This window comes from Phalacrocorax carbo, chromosome 2 (assembly GCF_963921805.1).
Source record: "Phalacrocorax carbo chromosome 2, bPhaCar2.1, whole genome shotgun sequence".
Classification (NCBI taxonomy): domain Eukaryota; kingdom Metazoa; phylum Chordata; class Aves; order Suliformes; family Phalacrocoracidae; genus Phalacrocorax; species Phalacrocorax carbo.
In genome coordinates, this window is record NC_087514.1 from 164,115,953 (window position 1) to 164,142,790 (window position 26,838).

Below are 26,838 nucleotides of genomic sequence, written 5' to 3' on the forward strand. Positions count from 1 at the left end.
AATAAAAATAAATAAACTTCTTTAAATATAAGTGTTGGTATTTTTTTTTTCAGTTAATTATTCTGGGTGTGCTAGAATTGTCTTAAGTACAGACACCTAGTGTCATTTAGGTGCTGTCGTGTATTTTGCTTGACCACCCTCTCCCACTCCAGAAAATTTCATTTCCCCTGTAGTCCTGCGTCATATCTGCTGTGATTGTGAAGATGTTCTTAATACCCAAAACATCCCCAAAGGATTACCTCTGGAAAGGCAACGAAATTCTGAGAAAGACTCTACAATGTCAGCGTCTACATGTGACCATGTTATCTGAGCTTCTTTTGCAGTCCATGGAAATTTAAAGGATGTCTCACACGCCCAGGAATGGTGAGTGCCATGTGGGAGGCTGTAGGGTGTCTCTGCCCTCTTGCGTAGATTCTGCATTCATTTTGCCAGCCCTACGTAGGAGTCTCAAACGCATTGTTTGATGTGTCAGGTAGCTCTGCACACCCGTGTTTAAGTAACTCAATTAGACCCAGAGACAATAGAGACAATAGTGTCAGAAGAGTCTAGAAAGCAACTGAACAGGCAACTGAATATTGCACCAAAGCCTCCTTTGGGGTACTGGGCTCTTCAGGACATCGCAAGTCTTGCATGGAAGAGAGCAGAGGGTTTGCTCTTTTGCAAGCTACGCTATTCAAGGCAAAGCCATGGGTTCTCAGAGGGTAGTGATTGTAATTGAAATGATGGATTGGAGGCTTTCTGAGACATTTCTGAGGAAGACTGTAGGCCATTCTAAACCTCTAATGACTTTCAAAACACAGTGCAGATGAAAACATCACTGCTATATTGCCTTTTCAGTCTCAGGAATTTGATTTATTGGCCTTCAGAATGTTTTCAGTGAGCAGTGCAACCAGGACTTCTTTTAGCCTCCACAGAAACTTTACTGGAAGTCATGTAGACTATGACATTTTAGCAATAATCTCTGCCCAGGGGAAAAAAAATAGAACACAACTTTATCTTTAAAAACCTTTAAAACTTCTGCCTACATTTGGGTTTTAAAGTAGCATAGACAGACTGCATTTAATTATGAGGCGGTAGAGATGGTTCATACATTCTAATATTAGAAGAGAAAAAGGATTAAGGACACCGTTTGAAAAGAAAATTAAGACATGGCTTTTTTCATGCATTATATTTCTCCAGTGGGTAATTCGAAATACATTTTATAAATCAGCATGAGTGATACTGAAAATAGTACTCCTTGCTGTTCAACTATAGTAACACAATTCTGAAATGAAATTTTTCAGGTATTAATAGGATCCCTGCTCATCGCTTTATCTTTATACATTTCACTTTTCATTTGGCCTACATAACAAATGAATTATTTGACTAGTAGTAACAAAACAATTGCTACATAAATCTCTCACTATTTCAGTTTATAAAGATGGATTCAGCTGGCCAGGAAAGAAGTAATTTCTCTACTTTCTGGAATTTCTGGACTCTGTTATGGCTGAGAAATTTTGCATTTGGAATATTCTTAGGCTTGATGTTTAAAAGTCATGACAACTTGACATGATGCTATACAACTTACCATCTATACCGAGTTCTCTGGCAAAAGCCTTGAAAGCAATGGCCAGTCATAACCCAAAATGAAAGCAAAACTGTGAGAGGACATTCTGAGAAACAAGCACTTGGGAGACATGGGTTAACTTAACTCCCTCCTCATGCCAGAGGTGCGAAGAAAGGTGGAGACAGACACAGAATTAGTTACGAAAAGTTTCAGAGGAGGAAGGGTTATCCTTTTCCAAAGGCCAGCTTAAGCAATACATGCAGCAGATGCAGGTGGAACATAAAGGAGGGACTAAGAGGCTCAGCTCTCCCACATGATACATGGAACATTGAATATGTGTGCCAGGCTGCCTGCTGCTCGAAGTTACGTGTCCTTTTTTCTCTCCTTTGGTAAATCTGCACTTATTGAGCCAGACCCTCAGTCACCATAATTCAGCAGAGCTGCACTGAAATCAGTGGAGTACTATTCATTTACAGTGGCTGGGGAAGCCCGTACCCTACCCACCGCAAAGTTGTACTGCATTGGTTTTACACAACAGAGGAACTGCGAGATCAGATCAGATCCCTAGTTCATATACTCCAGACTCCTGCCTCTGAAAGCAGTGATGAATCACCAGAAAACATGATTTTACAATTTATTCTAGAAATCCTGACCTATTGCTGGTGATGGTCACCAATGGCGAGCCTGTTGTCCGCCCCACTACTACTGATAGCTACACAATTAGTCAGCATGCTCACATTTTGTTTGCTTCTCGGTTACTGGATGGGGTGGGGGGGGCAGCTATAGCTGCCAGAGCTGGGTTTGTGTTATACGCCAGTGCGTAGGTTAAATATTACTGACACTTCAGTGTCTGAAAATCAACATCAAGTGCAATTGCAGATATAACCTACAGATCATCCTGTAAGAAGCAAAGATGAGGCTGGTATTAACTTATAATCTTGTAGCCTTACTGGAAGTAACCCTGCTGTTACCAAAAAAAACCCAAACAAAGCAAAACAAAACCAAACCAAAAAAACCACATGTATACAAGAAATTGAGAACGGTGATGATGCTTCAATTTGTTGGTTTTCCTCAGGCTTTAAGAAAACGAAAGACATTAAGCCATTTTACAGTTAAGGAAAAGCCTTCTGGGCAGAACATTACTTGTGATTTGTTGAATATGGCTTACTTATTTTTTGTTATTAATCTCACAGTGCCTTGAGAGAAAAGTGCATGTTGCTCCTTTCATCTGCCTACAATAGTTAGGTGATGGGGCTTTCTAGAAAGCTGGGGCTCTGTACTTGTTGCAGGGACGTAGTGCCATTTGGGAGGCAGCTGCTGAATGTCTGAGTTCTTGTAGGAAAAGGGTAGCTCCTGTTCACCTTAGAATAGGATGATTTAGGAACCAAAACAAAGCAGAGTTTTCTGACACAGGGATGTCCAACCTGACACGGTCTTCCCTGCCACAATAATAAGTGTAAGAGGCTGATTTAAAACGCTACTTCTTAGATCAAGATTTCCTGGTAGCTAGGCAGTGACCTGGCATGAACCTCACTGAAAATCACAGTGGGCTGCCTTCACCCCAAGGCTTATACAGAAAACTTAGAGGTTTCATGCAGTGTTGCAGACAGCTCTCAAGGAACGGGGTTTCGCATTGCCAAGCATGACAACACAAAGAACTTTTTACTAGCTTGAAGATTAGTGGCCAGCCAAAAATTCACAAGGGCATCTTAACTCTAAGTCTGAAACAGCCTTGCCTGGAACAAAGCAATCACATAAGGAACATTAAAAAGTTACCTATGATAGGTGTGGGCATGCTAAAAACCTGAGAGAGTTTAGAGAGACAGATTCTGGGCTTGCGCTTACTTTTGGACTTCCTTTTCTTAACAACTGTAAGGTTACTGCACTGAAACCCTAAGTGGCATACACACTGATATTAAGTCTAACACTGTTTTGTATTTCCTGTGTTACATGATAATTTATTTATTTGCCCAAATCTGAACAGAAAAATCAATCTAATGACACTTTGGGCTTTGATTTGTTCATGTTGGACAATATCAGACTTAGCAAGCACTGGGAAGAGAGTTTTTCTAGCAACAACCTCATGACATACTTGGTGCAACTTAGTTAAAAACAATCTTTCCTGAGAGCCCACCCAAAGATGGTGCTCCTAGGCTGTTGTGGTCGTAGAAAATCTGTAATTTAGATGTCACATAAAAGACAGATCTTCACTCATTAAGAAGTCCATAAGCACACTTGGGGAAAAGTAGGGACATTTTCTATGCTCTCTGAAAACAAGGGAAGTGCTTCAAAGCTGGGCACTGAATATATTAGTCACTTTTGAGAAAGCAATTCAATGGGATCAAAGAGCTGGAAATAAACTGGTAACACTTAGCCTTTTTGAAAATTAATCAAAAATCAAAGTGGCTGAATTCATTGGCAAGATGGGAAGGCTTCAAGAATTTGAAGGGTCTTTCCAGTGACCCAGTTTAGTTTCCAATGCAGTGCAATCCTAAACCTCATGAACAGGTTTGGTGTCAAGTGCATAAATCATTCACTAAGAATATTCATCACTGTTCTTTTTGCCTCTGTCTCTACAGCTTGCATTCATGTCTCAGATCTCATCTCAGATCTCGTCTGAAATCTTTCTGTACTCCCTGTTCTCCCTGTCTGTGCTTCCCCTGTTCAGCTTTTCTGATACGACTCTAATGCCTGAATATTTTAGCTTTCCCTTATGCAAAACCAGAGCCGTCGCCATTCGCATTACACACTGACTCCCAGCTTGGAGAATTAAAACTCACCTGGTATTTTAGGGTACAGAAAGTCACAGCAAAAATCCTGCATCCCCTGCCCATTTTTAACCTTGGAATTAGGTGTTCAGTCAGTCCTGAAAGTTGGCCGGTGATGACAAAGACACAGGATATGCTCTGAAATGCATACATTTTTTTTATAACTGAAATTTTGATGAACAGGAAAGGCTTATAGGCTGGAAGGAGGCTTATGAAAAATGTTGAACACAGGTCAAATAACTGAAGAAGACAAAGAAACCCTTCGTCTTTTTCATAAACTTCTCAGACTATTGAATATATCTCATCAAAATCTTCCATAAGGTCTGTCTCTTTCCATCTGTTTAACTCCTCTCTCAAAAAGCCAAGTGCTAATTAGAGAGCTTGCGGCCTGGGAAGCACAGGTCACTGAGGTCAGGGCCAGTCTTCACACGTTCTTTGAAGGCAGCTGGGACCAACCTCGAGCTCCATAAGCTCTTGCCCATTTCAGTACAGCTACAGTCACAATCACCAGAGTAAGGAACTTCCTATCCACTGTGGTCTATAAGTAATTCTGGGATATTTAAAATGTAATATATGTAGCATTATGTTCTGTCAGAAAAACACAAGAAACTATAAAAAATAACCAAAGATTTCTTATGCAGCGAAGAAGTCCATCACTCAAATATGCTTGTGAATACAGGTGAGCCCCCACTTTGTTTCTGCCACGTCCAAGCCACGTTTACCACTCTTTGACAGTAAAGCGTGAGGTCACCACAGCAGTGACACAGCTCCAGTCACCAGCAATGTATTTAGTTACCATAGAAAGTCTTGCCCTCAACTTGTGAGCTCTGACACGGTCTTGATCCCAGAAGTTTTCAACCCCAAAGATAAAGACCTAGTTAGTTCCAACCTTTCTCTTCGGCCAGTTAAATAGATTATTTCAGGAGTCTTTTTCACTGAAAATGACTACCTAGAGGACATTTTCAGTGTCTGTTTTCTCTTTCTAACTCAATTACCTATGGAACAAGAGAAACAGAGACACTGATTGCCTTACAGTCATTTAAAGGAATATCTTTTCAAGATTGTTTTTAAGACATTGGAGTAATGCTTGAATGCTCCTCTTTGTATTGGATTGTATTTCTCTGACTGCATTTAACTGTATAGCCTATTGCACAACAGTACTTGCTATAACATACATATCCATGTATATCAATATATGTATTTACTCATGGGTATTCTGTATGTGACAATACAGCTATACTAATTTATTTTGTTTATAAACCTGATGTAATTAGTAATATATTGAGAAAAAATAAAATTAATTTATTAGCTCTATACTAAATTTGGTAGAGCATTTAATTACCACTAACGCTTAAAGAATAACAAAATACTAATAACTGAGGATCCTCGTTTTCTGATATTGCAAGTATTCCTCCAAATGAAAGAGACATTTCTCCCTCTCTGCATGTATAGCGTGTTTGCCTAAAGGTGTGGCTCATGTCGCCTAATCCTGAAGAACCGAAACCTGGATGTCAAGGTCCATTAGCAACTTCACTCCAATGAATCCATAGCCGTTGTTGTTGGAGTGTTTCCACCTCTGCCCAGCAGTATCAAAGGAGGTTAAAAGAGCAGCTGTAGACAAGATTCCTAATTTTAGACAGCTAATTTTAGATGATTAATCTGAACTCCCCCATCAAGCCTCCCTTAATGATCAATGAAGGCAGACAAGCAGTTCCAGGGAAGGATTCCTCCTACCTCTCTCAGACACCTATTTGAGGACAGTGACTCACTGTACAGGAGCCTGTCTCCCTCCATTAAATTCCTCCAGGCTAACAAAACACCTAAGCAGACTGATTCTTCCACGCCTCCAGTTCCCTGTGGAGGGGAATTTAAGGTCTGCAGGGACTAGGTCCCTAGAAGAAGCATGTATGTCCCTCCAAAACAAATTAACCAATAGTAGCTGTATCAGAAATGTAGGCACCCAGCTCTGTTTTATTAGGAGTTCAGTGTCTTGCCACAGATTTGGATTCATATGCCTATTACCACAAGAAATACTTTGTTAAATCAAATGTATAGCTCAACATTAACCCACCTACGTTTCCGTTTTCACCTCCATTCATTAGATCAGACTGAACCCCTTCCCCAGAAATGTGAAAAGCTGTTACGTGTTTGAAGAAGAAGAAAGCAGTTTGGCTCAGCAGGACCGACAGTGAATGCAGAGTCTTCTCTGTTCCCCGTCCTCTGTTTCCTGAGACTCTGAACTCTTTAAGACAGGAAAAGTAGTTTTTAGGCATTTCAGGACCCACAGTTCTTTCTTCCTTGTCACTTACAAGCAAGTGGTAATTTTTAATGTCAAGGACTCCATTCTGCAAGGCACAAAGTATATCCTGCAACATACGGCTCCCTGTGGAGCTGAAAGGAAGTAAAAGTACCCAGTTTCACAGAGAAAGTTTTCAGGATTACATTTGTGGGTTTTTTTTTCATATTTGAATAATGAATTATTTCCAGAATCCACACTAGAATTATTTCTTTGCTCTGACATTATCCTTAGCAATATGAAAGGGCTGTTTACTCAATACATCCTGCGGGTCTCCAGCCTTCCCTGACTGTCTAACTAAGGGTGAAGATCTTCCCAGGAGACCTAGTTTGAGACATGAAAACCACTGATAATTAGAGCACTGACTCTTTCCAGACATGGAGCTGGAGTTCATGTATGAGCAATAGTTTGAGGCCAAAAGCTACGTAGAGCAAGCAGTTTGTAGAAATTCTTTTATTATGGGCACAGTCTGCTGCAATATGCTAAACCAGTAAAGTGATGCGTGGCAGCCCGCGGATGTGCATGATACATCACTTCAGGTTAGCACCACTCTGCTGAAAGCTGCAAGAATAAGTTGTGCCTCTATTATGTGTAAAAAGGCTACTCCAGATGCCACAGTCACTCTACCTGTAGCAGTGTAACACTTGAGGTTGACTAGTTTTCCCTGAAAGAAGGGTATTACACATGAAAATAACTATACATGACAAGGTTTACGTAGCAAGGACCTATAGCCTATCACTTGTGCTTAAAGCTGTGTAAATACAGAGGTGTGAAAATTTAAATTCCATCTTTCACCTTTTATAACTGAAGGGTCAAGACCAGTCTGTAATGATCTAGGCTCTCACTATTATCAGTGGCAGGAAACAAGCCCTAGAGGAACATTCACCCCATCTGTCTTTCTCAGGACAAGATGAAATGCCTCCTGGTAAGGTGACTGTCTCCCCCTTGACTACAGCAGGAGTCTAAATACCAGCCTACACTAAACATTTAACTGTGAAATGGCTTAAGTTAGCATTAATGAGTCCCTGGGAATCACACCCAGAGGAAGGTTTCCAAACAATTCTCTGAAGCCGAAGATTGAGGGGAAAGAGAACATATGACTGTACCTATATTTACACTAGCTTTTGCTAACCAGCCCAGGCAATGCCGGCAGTAGAGTGTGGGGCTTAGCGAGGGACATACGTGCTTGAATAGTGTCTCTGTGCTCATACATCTCCCCTGGTGTTTAGTGTTACAACCTCACCTGCTGCCTCCAGTGCGTAGCAGACATGAGATGGTTCATGCTCCTGCTTGGTGATATTATGAGCAGCTGCCTTTGGCAGTAAAAACACCAGTGCCCTCTCAAAGAGGTAAATGTCCCAGATCCATCAGGAGGGACTATTCCTTTTTAGTTATCCTCCTTCTTCAGCAAAGTTGCCTTTCTCAGGACAACTGGGACAGCAAGCTGTCCCCTTCTCCCACTCTGTCCCTCTAAAGCCGTACTACAGCTATTCTGATTTAGGGATGCTTTTTTGTCCTATGGAAGATGTAATTCTAATGAATGGAAAAGACATTTATTAATAGCATCTTAGGGCTGGAAAATTTTAAAGAAAAGACCTGGGTCAAGCCTCTAACTCAGGAATATTTTTCTTTCCTCCCATCCTACATCCCCCATCCCCCTCCTTTTTTAATCTTTTCCTTATTTTCCTTTCTTTCTACCTGCTCCCTGGTACGAGAAAAGTTACCCTGCCTCCGCAGAAATCCCCCCCCTCGCCCGCCCCGATCCTGCGGGGCAGCCGCAGAGCCCATCCAGCTGTGGCCAGCAGTGTCCGGAGCCAGCTGTGCTGTGCCCCCCGCCTCCCACCCCCTCCCCGAGCCCAGAGGCACCCCCGCCGGGCACTCACCAGCGGGAGCAGCAGCCAGCACAAACTTAGCATCCTCCGCAGCAAACCGCCGGGTCCTCCCCGCTCCCTCCGCCTGGTGGGAAGCTGTCAAAAGCAGAGGCTCAGCCCTCCCCCACCTGCCCAAGACCCGCCCCGGAGCTCTTTGCACCTCCCTTCCCGGACACCCGGGTCCCTCCTGGGGGAGATTCCCCCACCCCCCCCACCCACCCCGCCCCGCAGGACCCTCCCTTGCGGCGGAGGGAAGGAGATTCTCCAGCATCTTCCTGGGATTTTGGTGCCACTTCCATGAACCTGTTCCTCTGGTCACCCACCTGCAAAACTGCGGGCAGCTGGAGCACCGCCTGGGCTTTTAGGGTGTGTTTGGAGGCAGATGTTTTCCGAGCAAAAAGAGATGCTGGATTTAACCCTCACAGAATCACAGACTCACAGACTGGTGGGGGTTGGAAGGGACCTCTGGAGGTCACCCCGTCCCACCCCCTGCTTGAGCAGGCACACCCAGAGCAGGGGCACAGGGCCGTATCCAGGCGGGTTTCCTTCTGCTTACGGGCCCATGTCTGTGGCTGGTGGCGGGAGGTTTTCAGAGGATCTGGGTTTTCGGTGGGTCTGGCAGTGTGGCATTCCCTGGGGACTCAGAGATGCAGGTTCTGGGTTTTGGCATTCCCCTCTCAGGTGTAAAATTTTGAGCAGTGAAAGAGGATTTCCTCCACAAGCTGCATAAGGTCTTTCTGGCCCTTGTACTACAAAGATGGCTCGAATGTAGCTTTATTTCTTGGTGCAATAGGTAAAAGCTAAAGCCCTTCTTGCCTTTGGCTTAGATTTGGGGGGGAGCAGGGTGGGGAAAGGCAAAAAAATTATAGTAATTTTTTAACTGTAAGGATTCATAGGACCTGGGCACCCATTATGGCTTTTGCCACAATAAATATTGCACCACGCTATTTTCAGGGCCTGGGAGAGCAGGAATTGTGGCCATGACAAAGGTATTTTTTCTTTATAATATTTAAGTGCTATTTCATGCCCTGTTTATCATTCATTATTTCCCAGTGGTGTTAAACACAAAAGCTCTGTATAGTCAGAGGAGATCCAGGACTCACCTGTTATCCCAAAACAGGCATCTAATGCCATTTGAGGAAATATATATTTTTGCAGCTTTCTTCGTAAGTGTATAGCTCTCCTATGTGTCTTATATTCATGTTTGCCAGCTCCACCCAGACATTTCAGCTATAGAAGGGCACCTTAAGTGGCATTCCTTACTTATGTTTAAGAAACTGAGTCATGTCAGTGATGTCTATTAATTTCTCCCTTTGCATCCTGATAGTCTTGTCCCTCTGTTGTAATGCAAATCTAGACAACTGGTACACGTGTGGACAGCTGTATTAAAATGCTGTAATGTGGGTGTTTTTTATGAGGATGTACCCTACCTTAGTCTTGCAAATGAAAGGAAAACGGGTCTAACATCAAATAGTATCCCCAGGATCACGCTAGAGAGACAGTCAGTTCTACAACCTGTGGAGAATAAAGAGGGGGGTGAAGGCAGAGATTTTTGGGAGGATATTTGTAACCTCGTTCTCATTTACCTTCCCTTTTCTATATATTTGTCTTTCATTAGTGCATAGAGGCATCTGGTCACTTACCTGCACAGATAAGTCTCAAATGCTACGCCAAAAACCAAGTCTGTTATAAAAGAAATAGACTAAAATCTAACAAAATAATTTTAAGTCTGATTTTGACTGTTTTTCCCCATCTATAATGGATGAGTTAAAGCTGTGACCAACTCTAACTAGTCAATAAGGTGGTTTTCATCACACTGGAAAAATGTTAAGGTTCCCACTACAGGGCAGACACCACATGGTATATCAGGCAGTTCCTGATTTTAATGCAAAGGAAAATGCAAAGTAGAGGCCTATCAAATACCCCCAGGATAGGAACAGATTATAATTCCTGCTACACAATATTCAACTAACCTGAGTATACGAGATCACAGAATAACAGAATAATTTAGGTCAGAAGAGACCTATGGAGATCTGGCCCCAACCATCTTCTCCCCTCAAAATAGGTCAAGTTTCAAAGTCAGGTCATGTTGCTCAGGCATTTGCTTGCTGTGCTTCAAAAAAAAAAATTGCTCTCACTCTCAGGAGTCACACTGAAAACACAAAGATGCAATTAAAGGAATATCAGCATGACATCGCACTCCATTATATTTCAAATGGATTCCATTATTTAAAGACTCATAGGTCACTTTGATGAAGTCTGTTAGGTCATCATAACCAATCCTCCAGTTTGGAGCAAAACCAAATGAGAACCATTTTTTTCGTTGGTTTTTTTTGGTTTTTTTTTTTTTTTTTTGTCATGGTTTAGCCCCAGTCAGCAACTGAGCGCCCCGCAGCCGCTCGCTCACTCCCCCCTGGTGGGATGGGGGAGAGAATTGGAAGGGCAAAAGCAAGAAAACTCATGGGTTGAGGTAAGAACAGTTTAATAATTAAAATAAACTAGTAATAGTAATAATGGTAATGATAAAAATAATGATGATAATAATAATAATGATAATGATAATATAATGAAAAGGAGAATAATGAGAGACATGAAACCCGGGGGAAAAAAAACCAAGCGATGCAACCCCTCACCACCGCTGGTCCCTGAGCCGTGATTGCTGCTTCCCCTGGCCAACTTCACCCAGTTATTATGCTGTTATTATACTGGCTGTGACACCATATGATATGGAATATCCCTTCGGCCAGTTTGGGACAGCTCTCTTGGCTGTGCCCCCTCCCCTCCCGGCTTCTTGTGCCCCAGCACAGCATGGGGAGCTGGAAAAGCCCTTGACTAGTACAAGCCCTACCCAGCAACAGCCAAAACATCGGTGTGTTATCAACACTATCCTCATACTAAATCCAAAGCACAGCACTGGGCCAGCTGCAGTGAAGAAAATTAACTCTATCCCAGCTAAAACCATGACAGTCATCATAACCAGTCTTCTAGTTTGGAGCAAAACCAAGTGAGAACCATTTTTTCTGTACTTTTTGGGGGTAGTTTCTGGACACAGGTGTGCATAAGCACCCCTTAGGAGAAGGCATTGCTTCTTCAAGCAGACATGGTCTCTCAGTGTTTCCTTCCTTCTATATCTTCTAACCTCCATTGCTTTTCCAGTCTGATCTCCAGATGATCTAAAAACCAGACCATATTCCAAACCTTGAGCTTTAAATTAATTAGCTGGAAACTCCTCTTGTAAGAGTTTTTGTCCATGCTAATAAAGAAGACAAAGCCTGCTCTTGTCAGGTTTTTGAAACATCTCACTCTAGTTAATGTTATAAACCTTGCCTACGTTAAAGTCTCTGAGTTCCTTAGTCTACTTATAGCCCTTCATCACTTTAAACAGATCCTTTTGTAGGCTAAAACCTTAATTAGGCTAAAACCTAATTTCTGTTTATCATATTCATTTACTTTATTCATTCTACTCTCTGTTATTTCTCTGAATGCACCCAAAGAAGATCCAATAACGAAATAATACAGGGAAGTAACCATATTTCTCATAATCTCTAGTCTGTTCTGATGTATTTTGATACTTTTTATCAAAAAAATAGTTTCTTGCCTGGTAAGCTGGCTATAACAAAGCAATTTTCTTTTTCCTTCAGCAATTACAGGTTAACTAATCTAAGGACCAGCTCTGTTTTTCTACCGCTCTCCAACACCAACCTGGGCTCAGAATATAACTCTGATGTGCATAAAAATGTCCTCTTGTTAGCATCAACAAGTGATCTAGCCATCCTGATGGAATGAAACTTAATCAATGAAGTGATAGACCTGAGATTCTTCCTAATCCCCATCATGGATATTCTGAATCAATTGATGCCATTTAATGAAAACTACTTGACATTTACCGAGCTGCGTAGACCCTTTGTAGAAGCTGGAGAATGTTTTTTTGATACCATATGGTACCTGAATAAGGCTTTTCCATAACAAAAATCTTTCTGAAATGCAACCACGTTTCCTCTGTGTGCATATACAAGCACCTCCTTAGACAACAAAAGTATAGTGCGCCAGCACCGCATTGCAATATGACCCATCAGCCAGAGAATAAAGGTAAATCTATTGACATTTCTGAACAATCTTTTGATAAATCTGACTAAAGATGCAAAACAAAAACTCCTGGAAGTATGGGGAAGAAGGCTGTAATTACTGAAAGCACGTAATCCAGCGTTTAGACAGAATGCGACATTACTGAGTAACATATTGCAACCATAATTAAAAACAAAGTTTCATTGTACCTAAAAAATGGAGGGCATATAAACAGGATGGAAGCTTTATTCCTTCGAGTGATCTCTGTGTGGTGTTTGAGGAAGCAGGGTGAAAGCAGGAAGATAAAACAACTGAAGAAATGGGTTGTTGCTGAGATACTAAAGAGGTAAGGCACTAAATATCAGAAAACAAGTCCTTAGTGCTGCATGAGGATAATTTGTCCGATTCATTTTCTTAGTATACACTATCTGTGTTATCTACTTACTGTTTTTCTTGGGTAAAGTTAACTCCTGCTGCGTCCTGGAGCTCTGACTCCGTACATAGCCATACTCTGATATCGCTACCTGGCCTGACTCCAAGGACACCACAGAAGTATAGGCAGTTTTGTCATGCCCTCATGGACGCTTGGCTCATGTGGATTCTGTCCCACTTGTTTTAAACTGTAAACTTAATTCCACCCAAGCATCTAAGATCCTTTCTTAATTTGAAAAATATATCTTATCTGTACTTATCTACTACAAACGTACTATTAATATTCTTTTAAAAATAAACTCCTTTAATCTTTTCAGTATTTCTACTTTAAAAAAAAATCTGTCAGTGATCCCTTCTTTATTTATTTTGTATCTTATTTGTTGAATAAGAAAGGAATTTTTTCAAACGGAAGGGAAGTTTTTCCAGCGACACACAATGCAATCTTCATTCCTATTAATAGTCCCTGAAAAGTTGACAAACCAGCTGTTCCTGTCCTCAGAAATAGTTTTATGCATTATATTATTCGTTTGTTTTCTTGCTTTCCTCTGGCCGTTTCAACTCACATTCATTTCTGTGTGTTTTTCAAGATGAGTAGAACACTGATTTTTACTCACTAAAATGCAGTTTTAAGACCAAGCTTGTTCCCCTTGTGATGGCCAAGAAAAGATCCATGTTTCTCCTAGGCATAGGTTGAGTCTATAAAATAGAAGATAGGTAAACATGAGCAACCTATTTTTAACAACATAGAATTTCAGTAAGTAGTGTATACTGGTATCTGCTTTTTTTTATGTTTCACAGAGAGAAGGCCATCTTTTGTTCAGGCTTTTCTCTTTCATCGTGCCAATTTCTCCACCGACTGTAGCAGGGGCTCAGACAGCTAGCTTACCTCACACCCCTACAGTACTACTTTTCTCATTTAATTTCAGACATTAAAAGTGTAAATGTAAACTGATTATTTCAGGTTATTTTTGCAGTCACAGATGCCACTGAATGCAATTTGCCTGACATAATTTAGATGTCTACAGAGGACAAGATAATCAGTTCCTCAGGGCATACTCATATCCACTGTCTCTAAAAGAAGGATAGGATGATGGCTTAGATGTAGGTGTTTACTTTAGGGGTGAAATTCTACACACCACTATGGACACATAATGTAGGCGTCTATCCGGATGTATAAGCTGGAAAAGTGAGCTCCCGCTGTGGTTAATAGCCAGACTAAACTAATTAGCTAGGCTTCCCTTACAGTTATGGGAACAAGATAGAAAGTTCCTGTTAGGAACTCATTTGTACTACATTGTGGTGGGAGGTACTGAGTCCTAAGCCATTGTCTGTCTTTTAAGTGACTTCAAAGGGAGAATAGGAGTTTGCTAAAGACGTTAAGAAATTTAGATATCAACATGTAGGTGTCTAGATGCAAATTGGATGTTTAAGCTTCCACTGGGGTCGACAATCATCTAAAATGGCATTTCATTTAGTCCATTGAATGGTTCTTTAAAATCCATTGACTGTCTTGGCTGAGATCCTGTATAATTGCATACATCTCAAGGCTCAATTAAGTTGCCTAATAATGGGTGACAAGGGCCAAATGAGACGCCTTAGTATATTTAACATTCACAGGAGGCTGGCAGATATGAAAATTGGGCACTGAAGGCATGTCAGGTTGAGGCTACCTGGGTAAATGGACCTAGAGACCTGTGTGCGAGCAAATTAATCAAGTCTTGAAATCAAATAAGATAAATCCTAGACAGAGTAGACATCTGGTTTAGGTTGACTTCTAACATTCATCTTTGGTGAGATGAATCCCATACTGTGTGTGTCTCAAAGATGATTTGAATTACAACAAGGCCTGGCTGCCCTCCTTTACCTAAACCTGTTTTTCTCACCATCACAGTTTCTCCTTAGGATGCCAAGCTTCTTGTATGGTTGTATCATCTGGTTATAGTACACTTCATCAATTATTTAATTTCCTTCATTTAAAGCAGCCCCTTCAATCTCACCTAAAATATATATACTTATCGTCTTTTGCTGAAGGGACATTATAATTAGATTTTTGTTTCTTGGTTGATGTATTTCTGCATATTACAGGGAACCATGTAACTAAATGTTGTACTATTCACAGTTGGACTCCAAATAAAAATGGAATGAGGTCCATGACTTACATTATGAGCACACTGCTAGTCCCTCCATATATACTAAAGAGCTGCAAACATGTGAAAGATCCCAAAGTTCATTTTCTTCTTCAGCTTCCTAGGTGTGGTAAAATAATTGGTCATAGCAGAATGCAGTACCTGTGGTGATTTTAAAGATGCATGGCTGTTACTATGTTGAATGAGTGCTGTTGATGTCATTCATCTCTGTTCTTTCAGTGGAAGATACTACCGCATACTTCTAATGATCCCCGTACTAACACAATTCATTAAGACTGATTGAATCAAGCTTTGGAAGGGTAGATGACAAGGACAGCAAACATGTCACAGGAGCCATAGCAGAGGATCTGTGGGATCTACAGAACTCTTCTGGCAGTGGCAAGCCAGAGTGCTCTGCTGTCAAAAATTATGGTAGTATGGTTTTTGCTGTGCCTTCCTGTGTTACTCTTCTCATTAAACATAAGGAAATATTGTGAGTTCTGATATGGACATACACCAAGAGACAAACCTTCCTCGGAAAAATGAAGAGTGTCTTTCTAACACTATTTTTACTAAACAACAACAAAGTTCTTGATGTGTTCCAGTTCCTCCTGCCATTCAACATGATCTTCTTAGCGTTTCTTTCTAGTGTCTCAGCTTTGTGATCACATTCAGTTCAACCCAAACCCAACCCAAAGGAAGGGCTTGCTGACAATTGGATCAGGTGCAAAGCTTGCATCTGCCCTCGAAATCAAAATGGGCAAGGGCCCATTCTGTATCTGCAAGAGCACATGTTAGAGGCAGATCCTGTCCATGTGGCTAGTTTCTCTTTCCTCCAGAAAGAGCCCAGCCTCATCCTTACCACCCACTGGAAACAGCCTCTGGACTGAGCTATCACCTGAGCTGTGCCCAGGTATGATCTAAAGGAATGCCAGGCCAAACCATGCCAGCTAGTGTGCTAACAGTGAAACAACGTAGGTGCCACAAACACACCAATGGTTCTGTCTACGGCCCTCCTTATTTTCCTGTTTTCATACCATGCAGATGGCCCTGCTCTGAAGAAAATGCTTTCCTAATCTCACCTTGGCAGAGGTGAGGGCACAGAGTCAATAAAGTGACACTGAACCAGACGGAGAATTATTACCTCCTTCAAAGCCTGTGAATGAAGACAGAGGAACACAGTGACCATTACAGCAAATTACAGCCATTTAACTCAGACAAACACACCCATGTGTTTTTAGGAGATGATAAGGGTACAAATATATTAACACAAGATTTTAATGTCTAGAAGAAACATCATTTATGGGAGGAACAGTGTAAAGAAGGTGATACACAGGTGTGATGCAAACCCTTTATGTATAAGTTTCATGAGCTGGCCAATTTTGTAATAGTCAGAGGACAGTGTAAAGAAGAACTATCTAGGAGCATGATGAGGTAAGAGTTGGTTACATTTTGATTAGCTAAGAGTTACACACAGAACAAGATCATGGTATGGAAATACATTGATTTTTTTAAATGACTAGTTATTAGAAAAGTTAGATGAAATATCTAAATAGCAATAAATACAAGGACCCAACTCTGGCACATATTCAGCCACCATTCCCAGCTGATGTATTCATCCATGATTCCAGAAGTATGAGGTTCTTTTCACCTTCTTTAAGTGTTTATATTGTAGATACTATGTACAGCTGAGACAGTCATGTCATAGATTTACTTGTAATGAAAGAAGAAAAGCGGACATGTTTAAGTGTCCTTTTAAAATTTTTTTCATGTATTTTTATTTTAACATTAGACCAATTGGATCCTGTGTGCCATTGACTGTACTGATCAAATGAATCCAACACATAAATCCTTTATGTGATCTACCCCATGGAGACTCATTATTCTGAGTGCTGGCATTTTGGAAAAGGAAAAAATGAAGAAAAATTAAATCAAAACAGGAACCACAAGCTTTCCTGTAAGGGAAACTTTGTGTGCTCAAGGCCAAACACTGCAAGCTACGCGTAGGGGGAAATTGGTTGACCCAGTTTCTGGGAGTGCAAAATGCTATAGCTAAAGATTCCTAAGTCACAACCCTCAAATGGGATAGAATCAAGTCTTACAGGGTTTAAACTTTCTTGAAGGTCTTCCAGCTAAAGCTATAGTCATAAGAGCACCTGTATTTGCCCCAGAAAGTAACTACCTCAGGAAAACAGAAGGGTCGTCAGTCTCTAGGATTAAGCAGAAAATTCTTTTGGTTTCTATGTAAAACATATCAACACCAGCCTGCTTTGTTCAACATACATATTTGGCCTATGAAAGGAGAACTTTGGAATACTTCCATGTACATTAATCTTGGATGAAATCCTTATCTCGGTTTCCTCTAAAGCAACATAGTCCCCAGGAATGCCGAAGTTAGGCTTCTGCTCTGAACTGTTTTGTGGAAGGGCATCTCTCTCTTCTCATCTACCGATTACGGGGCACCTAGTGGGACCCTCCCTTTATGTAACATACCTAAAGTTTGACAAAGTGGATGCTGCAAAGTGTATTCTCTAAATGTTACCCTCAGGAGCACATGTAAGTAACTGCACAATCTAAGCTACCACACATCTCAGAAAAAGCAATCCCTTCAGACTCTTAGGACCTGAAGTGCTTCCTGTTTCACAAATAGTATCTGGCAGGCTAATAATGAGAAAGGATCATATATAAAATATATTAAAAAAACACCATCAGCTTTGGCTATGAAAACTGCTACCGGGAGACCTTTTTCTCTTTTCTCTTCTTTATTCCCACTTCCCTCCCTACCTTTCTTTCTCTTTCCTTTTGTAGTATAAAAGATTTCTCCCCCCAGAAGAGATTAAATACATTTAAAAAAAAATCTTATGGCTGTCAAAGTGTTTTCGACTCACTGCATTTAGATTTGATGAAAACCATATTTCAAATAGCATATCTAGCTAAAATCACAATCAAAACTAATAATCAATGAACAGGGCCATTTGTTAGTAGCAGAATATCTCTTCATGAAAAATCCATTACAAAAATAATATGGAATCCTATCTTTTTTTTAGAGCTAAGCTTTTATTTCATGTTAACACAAGTGTGGTGCAACAGATAATTATCACTTTATGCTCTGATTCTTAAGCAGAGGAAGAAAAATCCATGAACTTCCACCAGCAATAGACCAATGAAACAAAGAAGAGTTTTTATCCTGTAAAATTTGTGAACTCGTAATGGTTTGACTGATCTGAAACACTTTAATTAATCTGCAGAAAAACTGTCAAAAATTCCATTTGTCAGTATCGTGGCATTGACAAGAAATTTAAAAAGAAATCTTGATTTGACTCAAACTGAGAATATTGTTTAAATTCTTGGCAAATCAGTCAGTCAAGGTACCTTCTGGGGTCAGAATTAAGTCCATAATCATTGCTTAAGTGAGATTCTGTTTGGAGCAAACTTAACATTTCTGAAGAATATATTACATATTTTACTGTTGTATCTGCTACATTTTTTTTGTCATTAGATATTTTTTGTAGTAACTCAACAATATGATGTATTAAGGGTAGGTGGATGCAATTCTGAGTGCTACTTGAACATCCATATTCTAAGAAAACACTGGTAGTAGAAGCAGAATGCCACGAGAGCTAATTCTGCTACTCAAGTGACATTACTTGAACCCTGTCTAACAAATCAACCATTGCTTGATTCAGTATGTCTAGAAGATCAAAAACTAATTACATTGGTTTTCTCCTAAGTATGTGGGGAAGATGCTGTTTTCTAGTTATGTTTTAGTGTAGGGTTTGCCCACTGTTACTCTTACTTTTCTAGGGGTCATTACAAGCAACAAAAGAAAACTGGGTGAGAAAAGGCATCAAAACCATTTTCTTTCCATTAAAAAAATTCATGTAATTCAGCCATAAGGTAGTTTGGGGCTTGGTTTTGTTTTTTTAGAGAACTGTGCAATAGGGAGTATATTACTCAAGCATATTCAGAGAATTAAGCTATTTCCTACATCATCAGTTGAATAATGTGAGAAAACTTTTATGGCAAACACCTATGAAAATTAGCTGCATGAAAACCAAGTCAGCATTAGGATTGCTTTATATCCAGGAACTCATGAATAGAAACTACATAAAAACTACCTCAGCATTACAACTGATTTACACCCAGGAGAGCAGGAATAAGAAGCAGTGTAAGTGTGTCCTGAAGCACAGAGAGGGAACAAGCTTACAGTGTGGGATTGTGAGGTTTTACCTTTTCAAAGATCCTATTGTATAAACTCACTTATTTCCCCAAAATTTACTTTCTTTTAAAAACAATTGTGACTGCCTTCCTCTGCTTTCTCCAACAATATTTCAAAACTAGTAAAAAAGCCTCTGGACTTACAGTAGTCAGGCCAGAGAACATGAAACCATAAAGTTCCTCTTAATTCCATTTATACCTATAATAGGTAGTTTTCTGTGCAGAACATGGTGAACAGTTCACCACTTACACACATTCACTGAACTCCTTTTCCTGTTATTTAATATTTTATAAACAAGCTTTAATTCTCCCAGATTAATTATTTGAAAAACTGATTAATAATTCTTGCATACTGACACAATAACTTTGACTTGAAGCTTCAGGCATGCGATACCTTTATATTCTCTGATCGCACTGGCTTAGCTTCTGGTCTTAATTTCCTGATGCAGAAATTAGTTATTATTTCAATATTCAGGCTTTTTTTGTGTGTCTGTAATGTGCAATACTCACTTGAAGAGATCAAGAAAGGGATTTTTTCCCTCATTTTTCTCTCTCTTCCAGGGAAAATAATTGTGAAAAATGAAAAGAGAAAACAAAGCCATCACAAAATCCTTACAATAGTGTTGGTGAAAAAATGCTCTATTTTTGCTCTAGTCTGTAAGGAGAGTCAAGATTTGCATACAAGCCAGCTAAAATACCAGAGGAAACAATGAAGATGTGAACAGATGAAAAAACAAACCTGAAACAACACATCATCCATAAAAAAGACCTACTTTCAGTAGAACTGAGTTGTCAATTTATAGGGCCAAATGTGTCAACAGGCATTCAAATGCGACCAGCTGACTTGTGTAACAAATAATTAAGCCATTGACCAATTTGTCCCATAATATTTTTCAGAAGTTGCTGAGCTGGAGATTGCTGGAAATCAGCCAGGTATTCCTGGAACAATCATGGCATAGTTGTTGTGCCCTTATACCTTTACTGAGCTTTCTGCTCCAGCCACCGTCAGAGAAAAGAGTCAGCCATTAATGCCTTTGCACTGAACTGTACTAAGTTTTTCATTATTTTAAACATTAAAAACCCAAAACTAAACAAAAAAGAAAACAAACAGCAAGCCAATATATTTTCCCATTTTAAATATTTCAGGACTGGAAGGTAGATTCTGCTATTTAAATAAAAGCTCTTTGAGCAATACTGTTTTATTATAATGTTTACCATCAAAAGACCCTGAATTTTCTCTGAGATATTATTAAGGAAATAATAAAACAACAACACTCCCATTTACACTTGCTGCTAAATCTGTAACTCTTGATGCAAATATTAACCAGCAAATCAAACAAAATAATAGAAGCAGAAGGTAAGTGAAGGTGAGTGCACAAATCAACCCTGGCTTTTCTGCATTTTTAGTTTATTCTTAGAAATGCTTTTCAAGCAGGCACATGAATCCTGAAAAGATACATGATTACATCCTTGAGTACAAGTCTGGCTTGAGTACACACCCTCAGATCTTTTCTTGGAAACATCACCACCTTAATTCAGGTTGAAATGATCAGGTGATTAGTAGGTTATTTCTGCAGCCTCCTATTACAGGGGATATAACTATCAGCTGCAAATACAATTCTTTTTTGAGAACAACAAAAACAGCTCCTGTAGCCTCCGCTAATTAATAGATGGCAGTGAGCTTTGTATCAAGGACTTAGATGTTTCCTCCTAATGCAGGGTTTGTTATTATTGTTTCTCCTCCTGACACTGGAGAGCTTATTATAGTGGAAAAGCTACCAAGGTAGAATCACCATAATTAAAAAGACATTTCACGAAACACGAAGCGGCAACAGAAAGACTGTCCCCTTTTGTGTTGGTTAAATGTGAAACTCCTTAGCGGCCTGAGGAGTCTGAGGGGCTGGTGGTATGTGCCCAAGCGTTGTTTGCGGTGGTGTACCAGCTGCAACGGTGAATTAAGCAAAAAGAGATGTATGCAGCAGAGGATTCAAGGATCCAGTGAGAAAAAGGAGGCACCTTTACAGATGCTGGTAACGCAGGACCCATGCAGAGTCCCTCAGTGCCGCCCAAGGTACTTTCTCCCCCATACATTGTCTTCTGCAGTGAGACCCGACAGGCTCTAACAGCTTTGTGCTGCTTCGCACTCACCTGCCCGTCCAGAGACAAGGGTCTCATCTCTGAGGGCAGCTGACACCTGAACTTCACGCTAGAAGGGAGCAAGTGCAGTTGGTGAGGAAGGACAAGAAAACAAGTGTGCAAGTCAGGGCACTACTGAACTGAGACTTCTGAAGTGGAGGAGCAGGAATAACTGATTCTTACAAATGGAAAAGATATTCGGGCTGATCTGGGTTTTTCCCCCTTCAAGTATTCCAATGAACAAAAAAAAACAAAACAAAAAAAAAAAAAAACCAAACCAAACCAGGTCAGAATGAGTAGGAATAGTTTCCTCAGGTTTTATTAATTCTCTGTATTTTAAGTAAAGTTCGTGGAAAATCACAACATGCCAAATGTTGCAAGATAAATGTCAACATACTGTAAATGAAAAGCCATACAAAAATCCTCTTTGATATATTTATCACCTTAGTTTGTCTCCTCATATCTGCAAAACTAGAACAAGAAAGTAGGGACCAAACACTGCGAAGTGTTACAATGTAAACGCTAAACTGAGGCAAGTCAAACACTTGGAAAGGTGTTTTGAGCCCAGAAAGGTGCAAGGAAGTAGTTAGATGGTTTATTAGCATGCACTTGCTAACAGAAATCACATGGACTAATTTTAAAGCTGATAAACAATCATCTTGTTATGGAACCCATTACAGAAATTTAGGTGCATCAAGAAGCATCTATGTAATGCACATTTGTGACTTTGGTAAATGTCTGTACAAGGCCACCTCTTTAAAGATCTGCTGGTGCATAAATATTAGTGACGATCACATGACACAGGAAAAAGAACGGACAAAGTTAAGTCATAGCTAGAAGAATCCCAGAGAATTTTGGGGTTTTTTGAGCACAAGCAATCAGCCTGATAACAAAAAATAATCATCAGATGTAATTGTTGCCTGGGATTTTGAGAAAGGGTGTAAGTATCCTGTCCATGGAAAGTATTCAGTCATACTTTGAATTTACATTTACAACCAGACCAACAAGGTGATACTTGGGGAGACACCCTATGGACTACGTCTGGCTCAGAACTGTACCTCAAAGCATGAACTGCATTCTAATGTAGTACCCAAAGCTAGATCTGAAGGTGGTGGAAATTGTTTATATTTTCACTGAATCCAGCAGAATGCTGCCAAAGAAAGGCAGTCTATAACCTAAGTTGTGTCCTTTCACACTCACCCCACTTCCAAGAACTTTAATCCAAGAGCTGTGCTTTAAAATTAGATTATAAATTTTCCAACTAGATTCGACTATTCTTTTTTTTTTTACTCCCCAAAATACTGTAAGTTTTTTGTTCATGTAGTTTTTTGTGATTTTTTTTTTTTTAAATGTAAATGTTTTACTGAAACCCTCCAGGTCAAAACAAAAAGGAAGTATTCCCATAACAAATCTGACAAAATAACCTGTTTTTTTTTTCCACAGGCAACTACTTAAAGAATAATTCAAGTGCCTAAGGATGGGCACCTGGCCTCATCTGAGATACTCGAGGACATTCTGCCTGGCCTCCAGCTGCTGCTCCAGAAGGACACGAAATCCCTTTTGAGGTTTAACCCTGGTAAGGCCCTCAGCCCCACACAGCTACTCACTAACCTTCCCCCCACATACCCTCAGTGGGATGGGGAAGAGAACTGGAAGGGTAAAAGTGCAGGAACTCGTGGGTTGAGATAAAGACAGTTTAATAGGGTGGCGAAAAGCCACATGCAAGCAAAGAAAACCAAGGAATTAGTTCACTCCTTCCCCCGGGCAGGCGGGTGCTCAGCCATCTCCAGGAAAGCAGGGCTCCACCACGCGTAACAGTGACTTGGGAAAACAAACACCATCACTCCGAAGGTGCCCCCTTCCTCCTTCTTCTCCCATTACAATCTCTTAACTACAGTGCTGTATCCATCTGCCTTGTGGAGACCTCTGCCGTACCCCTGGACATCGGCAGTGTGATTAGATATACACTTTTTCATCCCATACTGTGAAAAGAAGTGTCAAAAAAAAAATATGGTTTTGATTAGCTATAATCTCTCCTTGGGAAAGTAGAAATCAGGCCTTCTAATAAATTCCAGGCGCTGGAACAAAATCCATGAGGTGTCAGCAAAATGCAGTACTGAAATCAGTGGTATGGAGCATCTTAAAATGAAATCACTTTGTAGCCACTTCAGTAGTTTCGTGGAAGATGACTTGCATGATCTTGTGTGCTTGTGTACTTGTGTGCTTTTACATGTTTTCCCCCCAAAATTTTGAAATCCAATGTCCCATTCCATCCACTCTTGACAAAGCAACAGAGGCTGACTAGCATTACTTTTTACCAGTTTAAGGAAAATAAGGAATCATATAGTGGAGCATGACCTCATTAGTGCTCCCTCTTGAGGGAAAAAACACTGTATGGGACCAAAACTTAGAAATCACACGAGAGTTCAAATTTTCCTGCTCATTTTCATTAAAAAACACCCCACACACACACAAAAAACCCCACAAACCACAAATCCTTCACTGTTTCCACTACTCAAAGAACTTCCTGTGTTATTTAGGATCTAAAATATCTAAACACTGAGTAAAGGGCGATTTTTTTTTGGCCAGGAAGCATTGTTGGCATAGAAAAAGATCACACAGCAGTATCATATATGTAAGCAAATAAAGCTTTGTCTGTAAAGACACCCTTGTTACTCATGAAATATTTGGTTACTTGAAAATGGTGTCTCCCATAGCATCCTCACAGGCAAGCTAAGGAAGGGTGGGCTGGATGAGAGGACAGTGAGGTGCATTGAGAACTGGCTCAACAACAGAGCTCAGAGGGTCGTGATCAACGGGGCAGAGTCTGGATGGAGGCCTGTCACTAGCGGTGGTCCCCAGGGGTCTGTGCTGGGTCCAGCCCTGGTCAACATGTTCATCAATGACCTGGATGCTAGGACAGAGCGTCCCCTCAGCCAGTTCGCTGATGACACCAAGCCGGGAGGAGCGGCTGATGCACCAGCAGGCCGTGCTGCCACCCAGCGAGGGCTGGACAGGCTGGAGAGCTGGGCCCAGGGGAGCCTCATGGAGTTCAACCAGAGCCAGTGCGGGGTCCTGCCCCTGGGGAGGAACAACCCCCCGCACCAGCACAGGCTGGGGGGGACCTGCTGGAGCGCGGCTCTGCTGAGAGGCCCTGGGGGTGCTGGGGGGCAGCGAGGTGACCCTGAGCCAGCACCGGGCCCTTGGGGCCAAGAAGACCAATGGTGGAAAAAAGTGGAAAAAAAATAACAGGTACATTTGACTTTGACTTTAAAACCAACACTTTTCCTAATTTCTCAGTAATGAAAACTAAGCACAAAGTCGGTTATTTACATGGCTGTGTTTGTACACACTGAACAAATACCACTGGGTATAAAATCAATTTTTCTTCTCAAGGCCTAAGTACAGTACATCTGACCGCTGCCTGTCTATATGGATCTCACACATAAATGCTTCTACATGTTTGTGATCATTGAAAGTAATCACAGATTTGGGAAATAATTGGCTCACAGCAAATTCAGTGGCTTGTTCTTCTCTGCATAATGTCACTGCTTCAGAGGAGAATGGAGGGAAAGCGTCCCCAACACGGGGCAGCACACAGTCAGGGCCAACCTGGAGAAGCTCATTTTGAACCTGGGCAGATTGAGGATATGGCTACTCTGGGTTATCTCCCAAGATGTGCAAGTGCTCTAAATATCTATTTCTTTGAAGGGAGAACAGCACACCCAGAAGCCCTCTGCATCCTGCATCAATAAGTGACCTCAGAGAGCATCTGCAAGTCCACTGGAAGCCTCTGAAAAGGATGTCAAAGAAATTCCAGTGTCAAAGGGCTGTCAAGTTTGGGGTCTGGATTGGATATTACTATGAGGAAGGCTAAAACTCCCTCAACACAGGAAGGCTAAGGGCTTCTATGAACCAAAAGACTAACCAAAAGCAGGAAAATAAAATAAAAATAATCATGTGTTTATGGAGTTCTGGCCCATTCTGTGCAGAGGATTTTTTTTTTTTTTAGAACTGTAATTTGGACTTTAGTACTTACATATTTACACATTTTCTTTGAAATGTAACTCTATGGAACATAACTAAGATACTCAGTTCTGGAGGGGGCAGTCAAGTACTCAGCCTTGCTCCCATTGGCTTCTCATGTCTTGCTTTCCACTAAGGGACCAAAGCTCTGCCCTCAGCTCAGAAAGCTCAGCTCAAATGGTACAGTACTCATGCAAGCCACTGAGCATCTCCAGTCCTTGGAGACATTAACTATCCCTTACAAAGATGTGGGGGAAAAGACGACCTGTAGCTGCAATACGTTAACAAGACAACCCTTTCCGAAAGAGCAAACCCCTTTTGTAGCCCTGCTAAGACGTGCTTCACACCCCAAAGCGTTTCCTTGTGCTATTTCCCTTGCTTTCTTGCTATTTGTTCTTTCCCTGGCTGTTTGGCCGTGTGACGCTAGATGGGGCTGCGGACTTGCGGAAGGCACCAGGCTCCATCTCTCCTCCTGCCCGTAGAGGGCACCCAAGCTCTTCGCAGGTCTGGTCATCGCGTCCTACCAGGGGATCGAGAAAAGGTAAATTCAGTCCTGTGACACATTAGTCAGGGATTTGGAGAGGTCGGACAGGCAGCAAGTTTGATTCAGTCCCTCTGAATGACGATGGTCTCGGAGAGAATATTTTTAAACTGGGCCTTGAGCGATAGAGATTTTTGGAAGTAGGCAGAGATGGGGACAGTCAACAGGTGCCCAGCAAAGAGTCTGTGAACGTAATGTATTTGAGATAAGATTGGTTTTGGGATGCTTTCCCAAGCTGCAGAATGCAAGATGGGAAGCAAAGACAGGATTGCTAAAAGCAGGGCTTCTGAGAAGCTACATCTTTGCAGAAGAGCAGGAGGAAGATGGATCCCCCTTCTTGCCTCCCACCACCAGGGTGGCTGGGGGGACAGCCCTGAATTGCCACCCTTATGCCTCTGATAGTCCATCCTTTCTCTTTTCTTTGTCACTTTCCAGCAAACTACAGAGCCAGCTCATGCAACTCTGATCTAATGTTCACCCTCAGCTTCTTCACCTGTCCAAAAGGTCTCCAGGAATGCTAGATACTCTCCCAGCTAAACACTGAACCATCCCAGAACCACCCATCTCAAAAAGAAATGTGTTTACCTGAACACGGCTGCTTATCACTCAGCTCCATTTCTAGTCTTCCTACCATACAGTAAAGAGAACTTGATAAAAGATGGAGCAGCTTCAACATGGGGACCACAAGGTGATCAAAGCTTTCAGGTACTCTTCTAATAATATCCTGCATGATGATGATAATATACAATTCAACAGCAATGTTTAAAGTTTATTTCCCAGCTCCAAAGTAAATTAGGCAGATGCGCTTTCTCC

At 41.1% G+C, this 26,838-nt stretch overlaps 1 protein-coding gene across 1 annotated transcript in view; it reads right to left on the reverse strand.

Annotated features, from left to right (window-relative positions):
* The window catches only part of LOC104053541 (vasoactive intestinal polypeptide receptor 1), a 45,975-nt gene extending 19,977 nt beyond the window's left edge, over window positions 1-25,998 (reverse strand). Inside the window, exons 1-2 of the mRNA XM_064441834.1 lie at window positions 25,930-25,998; window positions 8,494-8,577 (exon numbers count right to left, since the gene is read on the reverse strand). Coding sequence (XP_064297904.1) covers window positions 8,494-8,577; window positions 25,930-25,998 — 153 coding nt within the window. The remainder of the gene's footprint in view (window positions 1-8,493; window positions 8,578-25,929) is intronic.
* Window positions 25,999-26,838: the final 840 nt, after the last annotated feature.